The 13,161-nt window shown below is 43.9% G+C and overlaps 1 protein-coding gene across 7 annotated transcripts in view; it reads right to left on the reverse strand.

Moving 5' to 3' along the window:
- Positions 1–4,747: 4,747 nt before the first annotated feature.
- Positions 4,748–13,161, reverse strand: part of UNC13B (unc-13 homolog B) — a 222,614-nt gene continuing 214,200 nt past the window's right edge. For 5 of the 7 annotated variants that reach the window (XM_065860353.2, XM_065860351.2, XM_071802612.1 and 2 more), the window contains 4 exons: positions 11,902–11,958; positions 9,184–9,276; positions 7,909–8,068; positions 4,748–6,756 (listed from right to left, as the gene is read on the reverse strand). In XM_065860353.2, coding sequence (XP_065716425.1) covers positions 6,471–6,756; positions 7,909–8,068; positions 9,184–9,276; positions 11,902–11,958 — 596 coding nt within the window. In that variant the 3' untranslated portion in view covers positions 4,748–6,470. The remainder of the gene's footprint in view (positions 6,757–7,908; positions 8,069–9,183; positions 9,277–11,901; positions 11,959–13,161) is intronic. The other 2 variants (XM_065860354.2, XM_071802611.1) reach the window with 1 other exon arrangement.

A 13,161-nucleotide genomic window follows, 5' to 3' on the forward strand; every position in this document is an offset into this window, starting at 1 on the left:
TGCTCCTTTTCAGGAAGATGGTGGTCAAGGACAGGCAGATAGCAGATAAAAAATCCCACAAAAGAAGAACTTGGCCTCAGAGGGAGCAGCCATAGAGAAATAACTCGCTTGAAACAGAAAATGAGGAAATAGAAAACACTCCACTGCAGTCACTGAAAGTTCAGAAGGCTCACACTTTCGGTAACAGCGAAAGGTGGAACTGGAGGTTTGGCAGAAAAGGTCTGTTCATCTGTGGAGGTTTTGTGACTGGAGAATAACATGCAAAATACATAACATACCACATACCCAAGTGACTTCCAGCATGTGTGGCTGACCTGGACAGCATGCAAGGCTTTAGAAGTAGTCTTGAAGGAAAGAATGATAAAAGGACAGCCAGAAAGCAACACAAAGGGCAATGTTGGTTTGGCAAAGATAGAACGTGCAGGACCAACTTGACCCGGGCTCTGCTAAAAGACTTTACAGCTCCAACCTGTAAAGCTGTACGTTTCTGTAAGCTGGCTTCATTGCTTATGAGATGACTTGGGACCAGTGGCTGCTTGCAGAGCTAAATGTGTGATTGTAAGAGGCATTCAATGTCTTTCAGGCACTAACAATCTTACCACGGGTTGCAGCTGGGCAAACCTAATTCTGGGGACAAATCTGGCAGCTCACATTTAGGTGGACTCGGAAAACAACACTGCATATATTGCCAGATGGGAACTCTTGGTGAAGCTGGAGGAGACTGGGTTAGTGAAAGGACTTACGAGGTGACATAACAGAAATGAGCTGAGAAATATGAGAAGCCCATGAAGGCAGGAACTGGTAATGAGTAGTTGTTTTTAAAGCTGAGAAAAGTGGTGCTTGAAGGGCTCCACATTAGAGCAGATGCAATGAAACTGTTCACAGATTACTAGAAATGGATAGCACTTCTTAGGAGCAGAAATCTAGCTCTTGTCCAGTTTAGCGGAACGAAGTTTAGTGGAGATGGCAACATTTTCCAAGCATCAGGAGCTACTGAGGAGGCTTCATCATGATAAACAACACTGTGCTGCAAAAACAAGTATTGCTAGATTGATGTTGAGCTTTAACTCCAGCCATAAATCACAGGCAGTAAATGAGAAGAGCCAGAAAATTGAGATCCTGAAAAAAAATCCTCCAGTGCCCACACTCCTGGTTCTGAGCCCCAAGGAGGGCTCAGACCCACAGCATATGTGCCACCAATCATTAGGGAATACCACCAGCCTCATTAGCCATATTGCACATGTGCACAGGCCCGTGTCCAGAGATTTCTCTGAAAGCCGGAAACAAGAATGTAGGAGCAGAAAAGGAGGAAGATGACGTGTCTGCAGGAAATCCCTCAAGCAGCTCGACCTCCTCTGCCACCACCACCCTGCCTTTTCCTCCTCCTGCTGCTGCCCAGAAACAGGGATGCTGATTCCCATTCCTGCAGTGCCAGCTGCCTTCTCAGTCCGTCTCCCCAAACCCTCCCGCTCTCCTGCCCGCCTTCTTGTCTCCATCCATCGACTTGCTTATCTCTTCCAGGCAGAACAAGCTGCCCTCTCCCTGCCTCTGCCCATCACACACCCAGAAACACAACGTCCTTCCCAGGGAAGCCATTCTATTCCCACCACCTGCTCACGAGCACGTGAGTCCTGCTCTCTCACTCCCCAAACTCACTTTTCCTGGCGGCGTCACAGCTCCGAGTTGGCCACAGCTTTAGGAGGGTCTTTCCCAAAGATCAAAAAGTCTGTTAAGTCCAAAACACAGGCTTCCTCTCTTTCTATTCACAGAAAATTATCTCATCTTTACAAACAAAGGCTAGAAATACAAGGATTGTTAACAGCTCTCTACCGAGCCTCAGAAGGGTGGCTTTATTCTCTCTCAGGTTTTCTCTGAGTAACAGAGTTCCCAAGCTGCCGCAACCTCTTGAACTTCACTGTTTGGGTTCCTACAAAAGGTGTCCCTGTCCCCAGGGAGGTCTGGAGGTGTGCCTGCTCCTTTCTCGCCCAACAGCCTGCCAGTGTCTTCTGCTGGAAGCTTTTTTGAATTACTGACTACTGCTCTTAAGATCAGCGGCAAACTTCTACTTTCCGAAGGCTACGTCCTGGCAGCTGGTTCATATTTTGAACGCTGGATGCCGATTTGGTCCTCACAGCTCAGAAGTGATCCATATAAATGGAAAAGGTTCAAAAATGGCAAATACTATCTAAGGTTTGAGGTAACAGAATAAACTGGGACACTGCAGTCCCAAAGAGCAATGACTAGGGTGGGATATGGTAGAGATCTACAGTATCTCTGTTGCCCAGGTAAGGGCAGGCAGGACCAGCACTTTAGTATCTTTCTGAACAGAATAGAGGGCACCAAACTAAACTAGTTGGAATCAGGTTCAAAGGAAAAAAATATAGGTCTTGGCGTATAGACAATGTTCTTAGGGACACAGTTTAGTGCTAGAGTTAGGTTATGGTTGGACTTGACCATCTTGAGGGTCTCTTCAAACTGGAATGATTCTGTTATTCATGCAATGACTTATAAGTCCCCAGAATTGTTCAGGAGCCCAAGGTGGGATAGAACAACAGATTAGGACTTACTAAAGAGAAACCATGGAGTTAAAAATTGCCACGGTCAGGAAATGCATCATTAATTTACCTTGTTCTTACCCTTCTCTGGACAGCTGCTTGTAACCACTCTTGGAGGCAGAACACTCGGTCAGACACAGCTCTGCTGTTCCCACAGGTCCATCGGAAAGCCCGCAGGCAGGAACAGTGAGACCATCGGCAGAATCCACCTGCCCGCCTCAGGCATCCAGCACCTCTCCGCCTCTCTCCTGTCCCACCTGAAGCTCATGTCACCCCACAGACCCTCCCAGGTGGGACAACAGGTGACTTTGTACTCCCTGCTGCTTGTCACCTTTGCCACAACATTCTTGGACCAGGCTTTTCCAACTCAGGATAGCCGTTCGCATGCCAAGTACACCAGCATACCTATATACTTATAAATATGTATTCTATTTACTCATTTATTATTATTTATGTATATATATTCGATACACAGAGTGTGTACCCTAAATCCAGCTGTCATTTTGAGGAGTGTTCAGATAGAGTGAAGAGAGCCATGCGTACAACAGAGCATTGTTGCCACAGGTACAAGAAGAAGCCCGAGTGTTTGCCGCTTCGTGATTTTTCGGGAACGAAGGAAAATTTGTAAGTGTCACTATGAGTTTAAGCCCAGGAAATAAGGCAAGATGGGCAGACGGTTTTAGACAAACATGTTATAAAGCAACACTCTTGGAAACTGAATCTATGATAGAAAAGTTCACACACTTGGTTTGCAGGAGGAGCACTACACTGGTGGATAAGCGATATATTCAGGAGCCTCTGGTTCCTGTCTCTGTTAATAACAGCCAAACCTTTTGCCCTGGGCCAGGCGTCCTCCCCATGGTTATAGGCAGTGCTTTTCCTTTAAATAGCTCTTTATTGGCTCTCTCCACTGCAGCACTCGCTGAAGTGATGACAAGCGAGCACTCTGATGGGTTAGAAACCCATGTACCATCTACCTTGGTACTGGAGTGGGGCTCTGGAGTCAGGCTTTAATCAACACATCCCATGGGATATGCCATCAAACTCAGTAACTTCCCCATGATGAAGCCAGAAACAGAAATACACCTGCGAGCCGGACTGTCAGTTAGCAGAGTTACTCGCATTGCTAAGCATATGTTACCTAAGGAAAAAACGACATCTTGGATCACAAAAATTCAGAGACCTGCATTATCATGAAATACGAGTCTCTGAGTTATTTGACCTTGTCTGTTGGAAATTGGCAGCACCCCCCAAAAAACAAAGAGGGGGAATAATTTATTTGGCATCAAGGTTTATTCTCTCATCTCTTGTCAATACCATCTACAGATTACTAATGCTCATATCAGGGTCCAGCATAGGGCAACAAAGATGATGAAGGGAGTGGAGCATCTCCCTTATGAAGAAAGGCTGAGGGAGCTGGGGCTCTTTCGTTTCGGGAAGAGGAGACTGAGGGGTGACCTTATTAATGTTTATAAATATATAAAGGGTGAGTGCCACGAGGATGGAGTCAGGCTCTTCTCAGTGGCAAACAATGACAGGACAAGGGGCAATGGGATCAAGCTGGAACACAAGAGGTTCCACTTAAATTTGAGAAAGAACTTCTTTTCAGTGAGGGTAACAGAGCACTGGACCAGGCTGCCCAGGGGGGTTGTGGAGTCTCCTTCCCTGGAGACATTCAAAGCCCGCCTGGACACATTCCTGTGCGACCTCACCTAGGCGTTCCTGCTCCAGCAGGGGGATTGGACTAGATGATCTTTTGAGGTCCCTTCCAATCCCAAACATACTGTGATACTGTGATATCAGACTCAAAGTTATGAATCAAGTTTGATATATAATTATTTTTCTTCACGTGTTATCTGCAAAGTACCTTACTGCCTGCCCGAATCTCTCTGTTCAGAAGGCTACCTGAGCACACAGAAAACTTGACTTAAAGGCCAAATGGGAGGAAAAAAAATAAGTTATTATGTCTCAGTGTGTTATCAGAAGCCAAGAAGTTCAAGGAAAGACGTCAAAGACGGAGGCACCATGGAGGAGGGGGAAATTGTCTGACTCACACCCCTTGCTGGGCACCTACAGCACCAAGGAAATATCTACATACTAAACAAGAGTAAATTGCAAAGATGTGGTGGTGATTCCGCCCTACATGATTTAGCAAATCCAATTAGAGTTGCACTTCAACAGACAACTCCAAATGCTGCTAAAAGAGTTTATTAAAGACTGTACTAACAGTTCTCATAACAATGGCACGTACAATGATTCAAAATCATGACAAAGAGCGTGGAGTCTTGAAGAGCACTACTATAATACACCATGGACAAGAACAAAGCAGATGTGCCATCTCAGAACGTTACAAGCAAGCCCATGTAATACAGGAGTTGTATCATACAGCTATACAAGTGTCAGAGAGAATAGAAAAAAAAAGTCATTCAATATGCAGTCCTTGAATTTATTGACAGCATTACAGTACTTTATGGGCAAGGACTGGCTTGTTCCAGCTGCACTTTCCAGAGTACAAGGGTAGCTGGAAATAGCAAAAATATCCCCAAAAGAATTAAGACCCTCCAACAAACATACCTCAGATGCAATCATTACTCTAGACCTTCCTGCTCATGAATTTTCAGTCAGAAATTCTGACCTCCCTGCAATCTACTTTGCTCAGGACAGCGTTTTGTTTTGCCAAGAAAACAAAACCAGGACATTTCTTTAAGACAGTGCAAAAAACATTTTCAATGGTATCATTAAATCACAGATTAGTGACAATCAGCCAGGATCAACCACAGCATGGCCAAGAGCGACTTCATGATCAGAACTGGCGGGACCTGCTGCCCCTTGACCAGTGCTCCAGACCCAGCGCTTGCCCAGGGGAGAGGATTTGCTCCCTCCCAGGCAAGCCACCATGTCTGGGTTCATAGTGAGGAATAGTCTCAGCTACTCCAAGGTAACAAAATGCTACAGAGAGACTGCAAGTAATAAATTATCCAATCCTATGTCAAAAAGCTAAAAAAAAAAAAAAAGACTACTGAAGTGGAAAATAAGTATACAGCAGCCATGTTATTTGTCATGGCTCCAATGTTGTTCCCTTCCTTACTGTGCTGGTCACAGTAGCCAAAGTGTGACTGGTGGAGTTCAGCAGCTTACGGCACCCACAGCGATGCCGGATTCTCAGCAGCACGCGGGGATTCATTAATTAGTATATTCTCTGAGGCACACCATCTAATTAGAGCTGCAGGCTGCTCCCGTGTGCTGCTCTCGCAGCTCCTGGCTACGAGATCTCCGGCCCCTCCGCGCTTGTCCCACTGCTCTCGCCCATGCTCCCAGCAGCACATCCACGGCCAGACATCCATCCCGTGTGCATCTTCAGAGCAACCTGCAACCTGCGTGAGCAGACGTTCGGTGCCTGCAGATCACGTTGAGACACTTGTATAATCTGTGCAAGAATATGCCCTGGCACCTCCACCATACAGGGTTTCAATGGGAGATAACTGTGCTTTGTCAAACCCCCAAATCATTCTTATTCTCCCAATTCCCACACAGTTGTGTGTTTTTATCACAGGGTGATTATGTAGAACCTTTTTAACGCCTGCCAGCTTCAGAGGATAAAATCACAGTGCTGCATATCAACAAAACCCAGCATATCCAGCCTCCAATATAAAATAATTTATATACACAAAGCAGAATTTGCATCTTAAATAAGAAGAGATTGTCTCGTTCTCTATGGTGTCTTACCCAGCTACTAAAAAATAAATAATTCACATCAGATTGATGGATTTGTTTCCTGTACAGCACACGTGCGCTATCGGAGCTCACAAAGACAACATGAAAAAAAGAACTTTGTAATTAATAAAAGAGAATTGTTGAACACTTGCACATATTGGCACAAGGCAGAAGAGGCAAGGGAACATGACACAGCTGAGCTTAGGTGCCCTCCTCCATGGAGCGGGACTCGGATTTCAACTTCACAAATTCTTTAGCGACTTCATCGTTGGTTCTTTGAGAGAGAATCCTCAGGACTGTCAGTCCAGTCTCATCCATGTGAATCCTGCGCCCCAGGGGGCACCAGCAAGCACAGCTTCCTTTGTCTGCGATGTCTCTGAGCTGCATCACTGCTATCCCCAGCACCCGGTCCTCCCGGGCAAAGCAGTAATCCTTCACACAGACTTGGAGCTCATAGGCGTCAGGGCCGTCCTCATTCCCCAGGATGCTGAAAAACACACAGAGGTTAACTTGCAGTTTCTCAGAAGGTATAAAATCCTCTGCAAAATAAAGGTGTCAGTAGCTGACTGGAGAGCTTAGATGAGACACAGAAAAATCCTTTCTACAGATAACCCTGGTCAGAGAGAGAAAAGTAAAACCTACAGTGTATGGGCATTTACAGCTGATAAAGACAACCTGGCTACTTAAAAAGAAAAAACCAAACACTTATCAAGTTGCCTTTGCGTGTGTGTTAAACTCTGAAATAAGAGGAGCAGGGAATATTAAATAGTTTCTAATATGTTTTCAACTCAGATGACTTTAAATATTTCTGCTTCTGTTCAGGGTTGCTACATTTCAGTAATTAATATTTTAATTAGATGAAGTCTTTGTTAAAGATTCACCATCTTTCATTAAAGCAAAAGATAATAAAAATACATCTCAAACCTTTCTGATATTTCTAAAATTAAAATAATTTTTTAAAGGGACAAAATCCCTTTACTTAGAGGAAAAGCCTGGCTTTTCTCACGCTAAAGAAAAACTGCATGGACAGTTACTCTCCCCCAGTATATTTATAGTCTTTTGCTGGTCGTATCTTCTTTCACTCTTACTGCAGAGCTGGGTGAGCACTAGTCTGTAGCTCCCTTTGTTGAGCCTTCCGAGAAGGAAGATGCCTTTGTAATAACGAAAGACAAATAAGAAGAGATCAACACTCGGTGTTGAGAAAGACAGCAATTTCAGCAGTGCAACTTACTACCAGCTCCAAGGGCTGTCTCCTTGGAAACAAGTTCAGAAAGCATGTCCTACAGGTCAAGTTGCGATAAAAACACACATTAAGATTAAAAGAACTACAAATATGTAAGGAACTTTCAGCCTCTATCAATAAAAGATGCAAAGTTCATTAAAACAATGGAGTACAGTAAAATATGTTGATAGGACAAAACATGTTTCAGAAGGTAGCCAAAGGACACTGCTGGTACAGAACAGACCTCAGCATCCCACCCACAGCAAATCTCCCATAACCTAGCTTTTCCTGCCAAGGCTCCAAACACTTGGCCAAGCCACTGGTTCCCACACTCATTTTGGCCCCAAGCAGGGTGTTGGTGTCTCTTCTGCATCTGCACTTGCCATGTCAGACCTTCCAGCTATTTTTCACACTTACAAGTGAAAGGTTTCATTGTATTTGGGAGCCCAGTTGTTGCTCTTTGACTTGGTTGTGAACTTCCTCTTCTTGTCGCTCTGATGGGGCCCGATCATGGTGATTTCAACGAAGGGACGGAACATGCCGGATGTTTGCCACTTCAGGTCATTGGCTGCCACAACTGGAAAAGAGAGTCACAACCTGTTTTACAGTAAATACTCATTTGTTCACTGTGCTCTGGACACCTTTCCGCTCTGCTCTGAGTGTCTTGTTTCAGAGGACAAAGTCCAACACAGAGCACGCGAGTGTCCTGACACACATGAGCAGGACTTTTTTGCAACACAAAGATATGCTTTTTCCCTCTAAGTTAAGTTCTGTAAAGGGAATTTAATGTTTTGGACAGCACTTAGTTTTTGCCATATGCATAGTCCAGAAGCTGGTCCAAAAAAACCCCAAAACCAGTATTCATGCAGCTCCGGGCAGACTGACCTGCCAGTTCAGTGCTTAACTGTACGTCATGTGTGGGATGAGGGGAAAAAAAAGGGGGGACATTTTGGGGACCTCTATAAAGGTCTCTGTTGAAAAGGAAAATGAGACTGCAGGTAAGACAAACAAAGCCCATAAGCTGTGGGTGGTTCCAGAACCCAGAACTATTAGCTCTTTAATTCTCATTCTCCCAGGTCACTGCAGGGAGCAGACTGAAGCACAGGAAATAGCTCTGAAAATCAGCTTTCATATTGCAGTGTAGATTTAGCCAAGGGAAGAGAGGCCTGAAGAGCTGTTTGTATATATCTTTAGAGGAAATTAAAGTAGTTAAATATGCTGTCTACGAGCAAATGAGACCGAGGAAGAGGAAGCCTGAGATGAATCGCTGCTATGGTTGTTTTCAGAGCAGCTCTTCAGGGACCAACGTGGCTTTCGGTATGGGGGAGAGGAGCCTCTGAACTCTCACTGGCTCTGCGATGTCTCGGTTTACACTGAGCAGTTTCACAACACGGCCCTGTCACGCTGTTCGCTGCAGCACAGGCTGAACTGTGGCGCCTGGTGAGAGCCATCATCCGATTTTTGTTTACTTTGTGTACCACTGCCAATAAACAACAGGGCTGTACATCGCTGTGTCACTGTCTGGACTGCACAAGCTCCTTGGCTGTTTCTCTACACGTTCCTGATGTGAAGCAGAGGGAAAAATTCTGGGTTCACGTCCCATGAGCTAACACACAGATATAAGGACTGCCAATGGGCGGTTTGCCTTGACACAGCTGCAGAGCCTGAGCGGTATCGCATGCTTTGCCGTACCTTTCACCGTGACCTTGTGTTCACCAGTGCCTGGGTGGGTGTACAGGTCGATCTGTATGGACACTTCGCCCACAGGATCGTCCACACCAGAGCCTGTTGGAAAAAAATCGACACCCCCCCGTGTACACATGAATTATAGTTTATCGGCACCCATCTTTAGTTTATGGCCTCAGCACGACAGTGTTTTCACAGAACACCTTCCATAGCCAGCTTTTCAGTCAACATCCATAATGAAACATCAATGCAAAATAACATCAGGTTTGCATGCCCAACACGCATAAACACTAACTTTGGGTTGTTTTTTTTTTTTTTTTTACACTCCACCATAAAGTTGGCATCCTGTTGAGAATACTGGTAAGAATTTTAAAAGAATTTAAGAGATCTAAAACTTGATGACGGATTCTCACAGACAGCAAGGATTTTTCAGAGGTTCCTGCCAAGCTATTGTGTGCACATGCAGGCATTCCGGTGGTGGGCATCGACATTCCTGTCTGTGCAGGGAAGAATGGAGGACACACACACAAAAAAAGAAACAACACCAAGAAAACCCAAACCAAAACAAAAACAAAACACACAAAAAAACAACCAGCAAACCCAAATCAAACCACAACCCAAAAAAACCAAACAAAAACCACCAAACAAAAAACAAAACAAAACAAAAAGACAGAAGTTAATGATTTGCACTGAGCCACAGTGTAGTCTCACCCTCCAAGAAGCTTTTTCCATGTTGTGCATCAGATAAAAGTTGTCATCCTGACTGTCTATCTGCTTCCCTCCAGAGGATAATGAGAAGCCCTTCACTGTTGTGCACCAAAAATGATGAGAGAGAAGCACTCACGACTGGCATACTTACTGCCCTTCATCAATTAGCCAGGGAGAAAACAAGATGTAGCTTCACAGAGGAAAAGATAGTGTGTTGCAACAGAGGGAGATGAACTTTACAGTTCAAGTACTAAGATGTTTTCAACTTCTTAACTTTTAATCATAATTATTATGCAATATGTGGAAATGACATTTTTCTGGGTAGGAAAGTCAAGATGTCATGTAAATTACAGAAAAAGACTGCTTTGCAAAATGAAAATGAAGTCTTTGATAAGACAGCCAGATTGACTTTACTTCCTTTTTGATAACTGTCTCATCTTAGGTTGACAATTAGCAATGCTGTTGCAATTGGGATACCTACAGAGTAAATGGGTACCTAAGAACAGCAGTGTTATTTTGTCAGTTTCGGGGCTAAGGCACAAAACTAAGTGAAAGAATTGACGTGTTTGAAATTCAAGATAAAGAGTGCAAAGGTATCATTAAACAAACATTTTGTTAGATAGATCTAACATGTCAACTTTCACAAGAATAGTCTGCAGGCAGCAAAAACACACATTTAACATTTAAAAACCAAGAGGCTGAGAGCTAATCTGTGCAATCTCTGAAGAGAATTACATGGCACAGAACCGTAGGCAGTGAAAGTCACATTAATATACAAGTATTTGAGCAAACATAAGAGAACCTCAAATTATTATCTTAGGGTAGAATCTCATTCTTGATCTGAGCACAATAAACAGCCCCTAGGCTGTAACATTCGTACGTGATCCTGAATGTACTGTTCTCTCCCCGCCTGGAAGGGCAGTGTGCCGCCTTTTCTGTACATAAGAACAGAGTTTTAAAATCGGTAGGCTTAATTATTGACCTGACACACCTTATGGTGTGAGTATCTCACTTACACTGTTGGCATTTTCCGGAGGAACAGACAAGTTTACCAGCAGCACATAACTACTTTAACAAGCCACATCAGCGAAAACATCAACTGCCAAACACTCAGGTCTTCATTTTACTGATCTTTAGTGCAATTAATAGGTTTTAAAGGAGACCCTGATGTTCCAGAGGAATGACAGCAGAAACATCTCATTACCTTTGAGGGAGACAAAATTTAGATATTTTCTATCTTCACTCTTGTCTTTTCACACAAAAATATTGTTCTATTAAGTTAAACGTTCAGGAACTAAAAACGCCACTTTGTAGATGGCCAGTGAAAAATATTCTGATCATGTACAACTATACATACACATACTTGCACATCTAGCGACAAGCAGATTTAAATTGTGACATGGAAGTCTCATTGGTATTGTGATACTGGAAGGTGAAACTGCAGTACTGAGCTTGTGCAACGTTTTACAGATGTATTTCACCTCAGATAACAAAAAGACTTTGTACAGTAGAAAATAAATTGAGAGATGAAACAGAACAAGACTTAATTTTTTAGGGCTCTCCAGAGCACCAAGACATTTAGCTACCCCCCTTCAAGCCAGACGTTTCAAGCTCAGCCATAACCTTGAACGCATATCAGACATTACCATGTATTACAGTAGCCCATCTCAGCAGACCATACACATGCAAGTCTAGGACTTAAACCAGCCATACACAGCCCACGGTAAAGAGTCGAGGAACAAGTCTGTAGCATCTCTCAAGAAACAGTCAGTTTTTGAGACAGCTTTCACACCCCGTGAATCAATCTCAAGGCTGGGGACAGGCTCTCAGGCAGGGGACAGACCGCACAACCTGTGGCTCCGTCTGCGGGATGCAAGCATTCAGTGCGAGCTCACGTCTACAGGGAGCTATGGGGAACGGGTCTCTGGAAAAAGTTTCTGAGCATGGGCAAGGTGACTTCAAAAGCAAGGCAGTTGGCTAATGTTGTTATGGTAACAACATTAGTCTTGAACATACCCTTATCAGGAAGAACATCCTCATTAGCGGTAAACCTAATACCTTTCCCATCATGCACTGAGACATGAATTCAAAAGGCAAGAAGCAAGCAGGATAAAGAGAGAAGAGTGTGAATTACAAACCAATTAGCGGTGTCACTTAAATAAATACAACACAAATATTCTAGCTCTTAATAAACAAAATATCCTCTTAGATCTTCTGCACCAACATAGGCTTTGGAGAACAAGGCTGTCTGAAAGTAAAGGGTTGTCTGGATTAAAACAAGAATAGAATTTGTGCTGGTGTAACAAAACTGCAAGCCCTGACCCAGCTTCACAGAGCGAACATTTAACAGCAGAGTGATACAGAAGCCTGCTCAGCAAGGAAATGAGCACAATAGATACCTCACAAACTGGAAGATGCAACCATTGAGCAGCAAAGTAAGAAAGGCAAACAGCCAGCGTTTGAATAGATGAGCATGCAGCCGCTTCCTCCTGTAGGGTTGTGGAAAGCTTGACTTATGCAAACATCAGTCAGAGCGCTCTGGTAGCAGATGTTGGCTGTAAATACCAGTGTTGTCCCTCCTGTCCCTCCAATGCATGTGCAGATCTCCAAACCAATCGATCAATGAGGGCTACTGAGAAGTGTATTCCAGCCATACCCCTTCCTATGCCCAATCTCAGCACCAAGTCATGCCTTTCTCAGACATATTCCACCATTGATCCTATGGATATTAGGTGGCGTTCCCAAAACAGGGTCCAAAACTCTCAAAACTACTAATGCAGACAATGCTGATTTGGACCAGCTCAGTGGCCCACCATGTCCAGTACCCGTCTCCTGAAGTGGCTCAGATGAGCCACAAATAAATGTCATCAGTCAGCTGTGAGATACAGTCCATGACCTCAAAACAAGTGCATGTTATGTCCTAAAACTAGAGCTTAAATATTTCTCAGCTTCTTAAAAAAAATAAAATAACAAAAATAGGTCAACACACACTTCCGTGGCAACTCTATATATCCTGCTCCTCTCAGATCATGTTCAATTCTCTTTGTGTATCTGCAAAACACTCAGACTCAGTGGAATTTTACAATCAAGCCCTCAGTGGACTCTAACAATCAAATCATGCATTGCATGCAGCTGCTTCCTCATATCAGCTTCGAATTTGCCACTTCGCAACTTCAATAGAGCATTTTCTTCCTCTAGTTTTAAACACTCCTGACTGTAGCATGGAGGGTAGAACAGCAGTGCCACACACATCCTTATACCTTGGCTCATCACAAC

This window comes from Patagioenas fasciata, chromosome Z (genome assembly GCF_037038585.1).
Source record: "Patagioenas fasciata isolate bPatFas1 chromosome Z, bPatFas1.hap1, whole genome shotgun sequence".
Lineage (NCBI taxonomy): Eukaryota > Metazoa > Chordata > Aves > Columbiformes > Columbidae > Patagioenas > Patagioenas fasciata.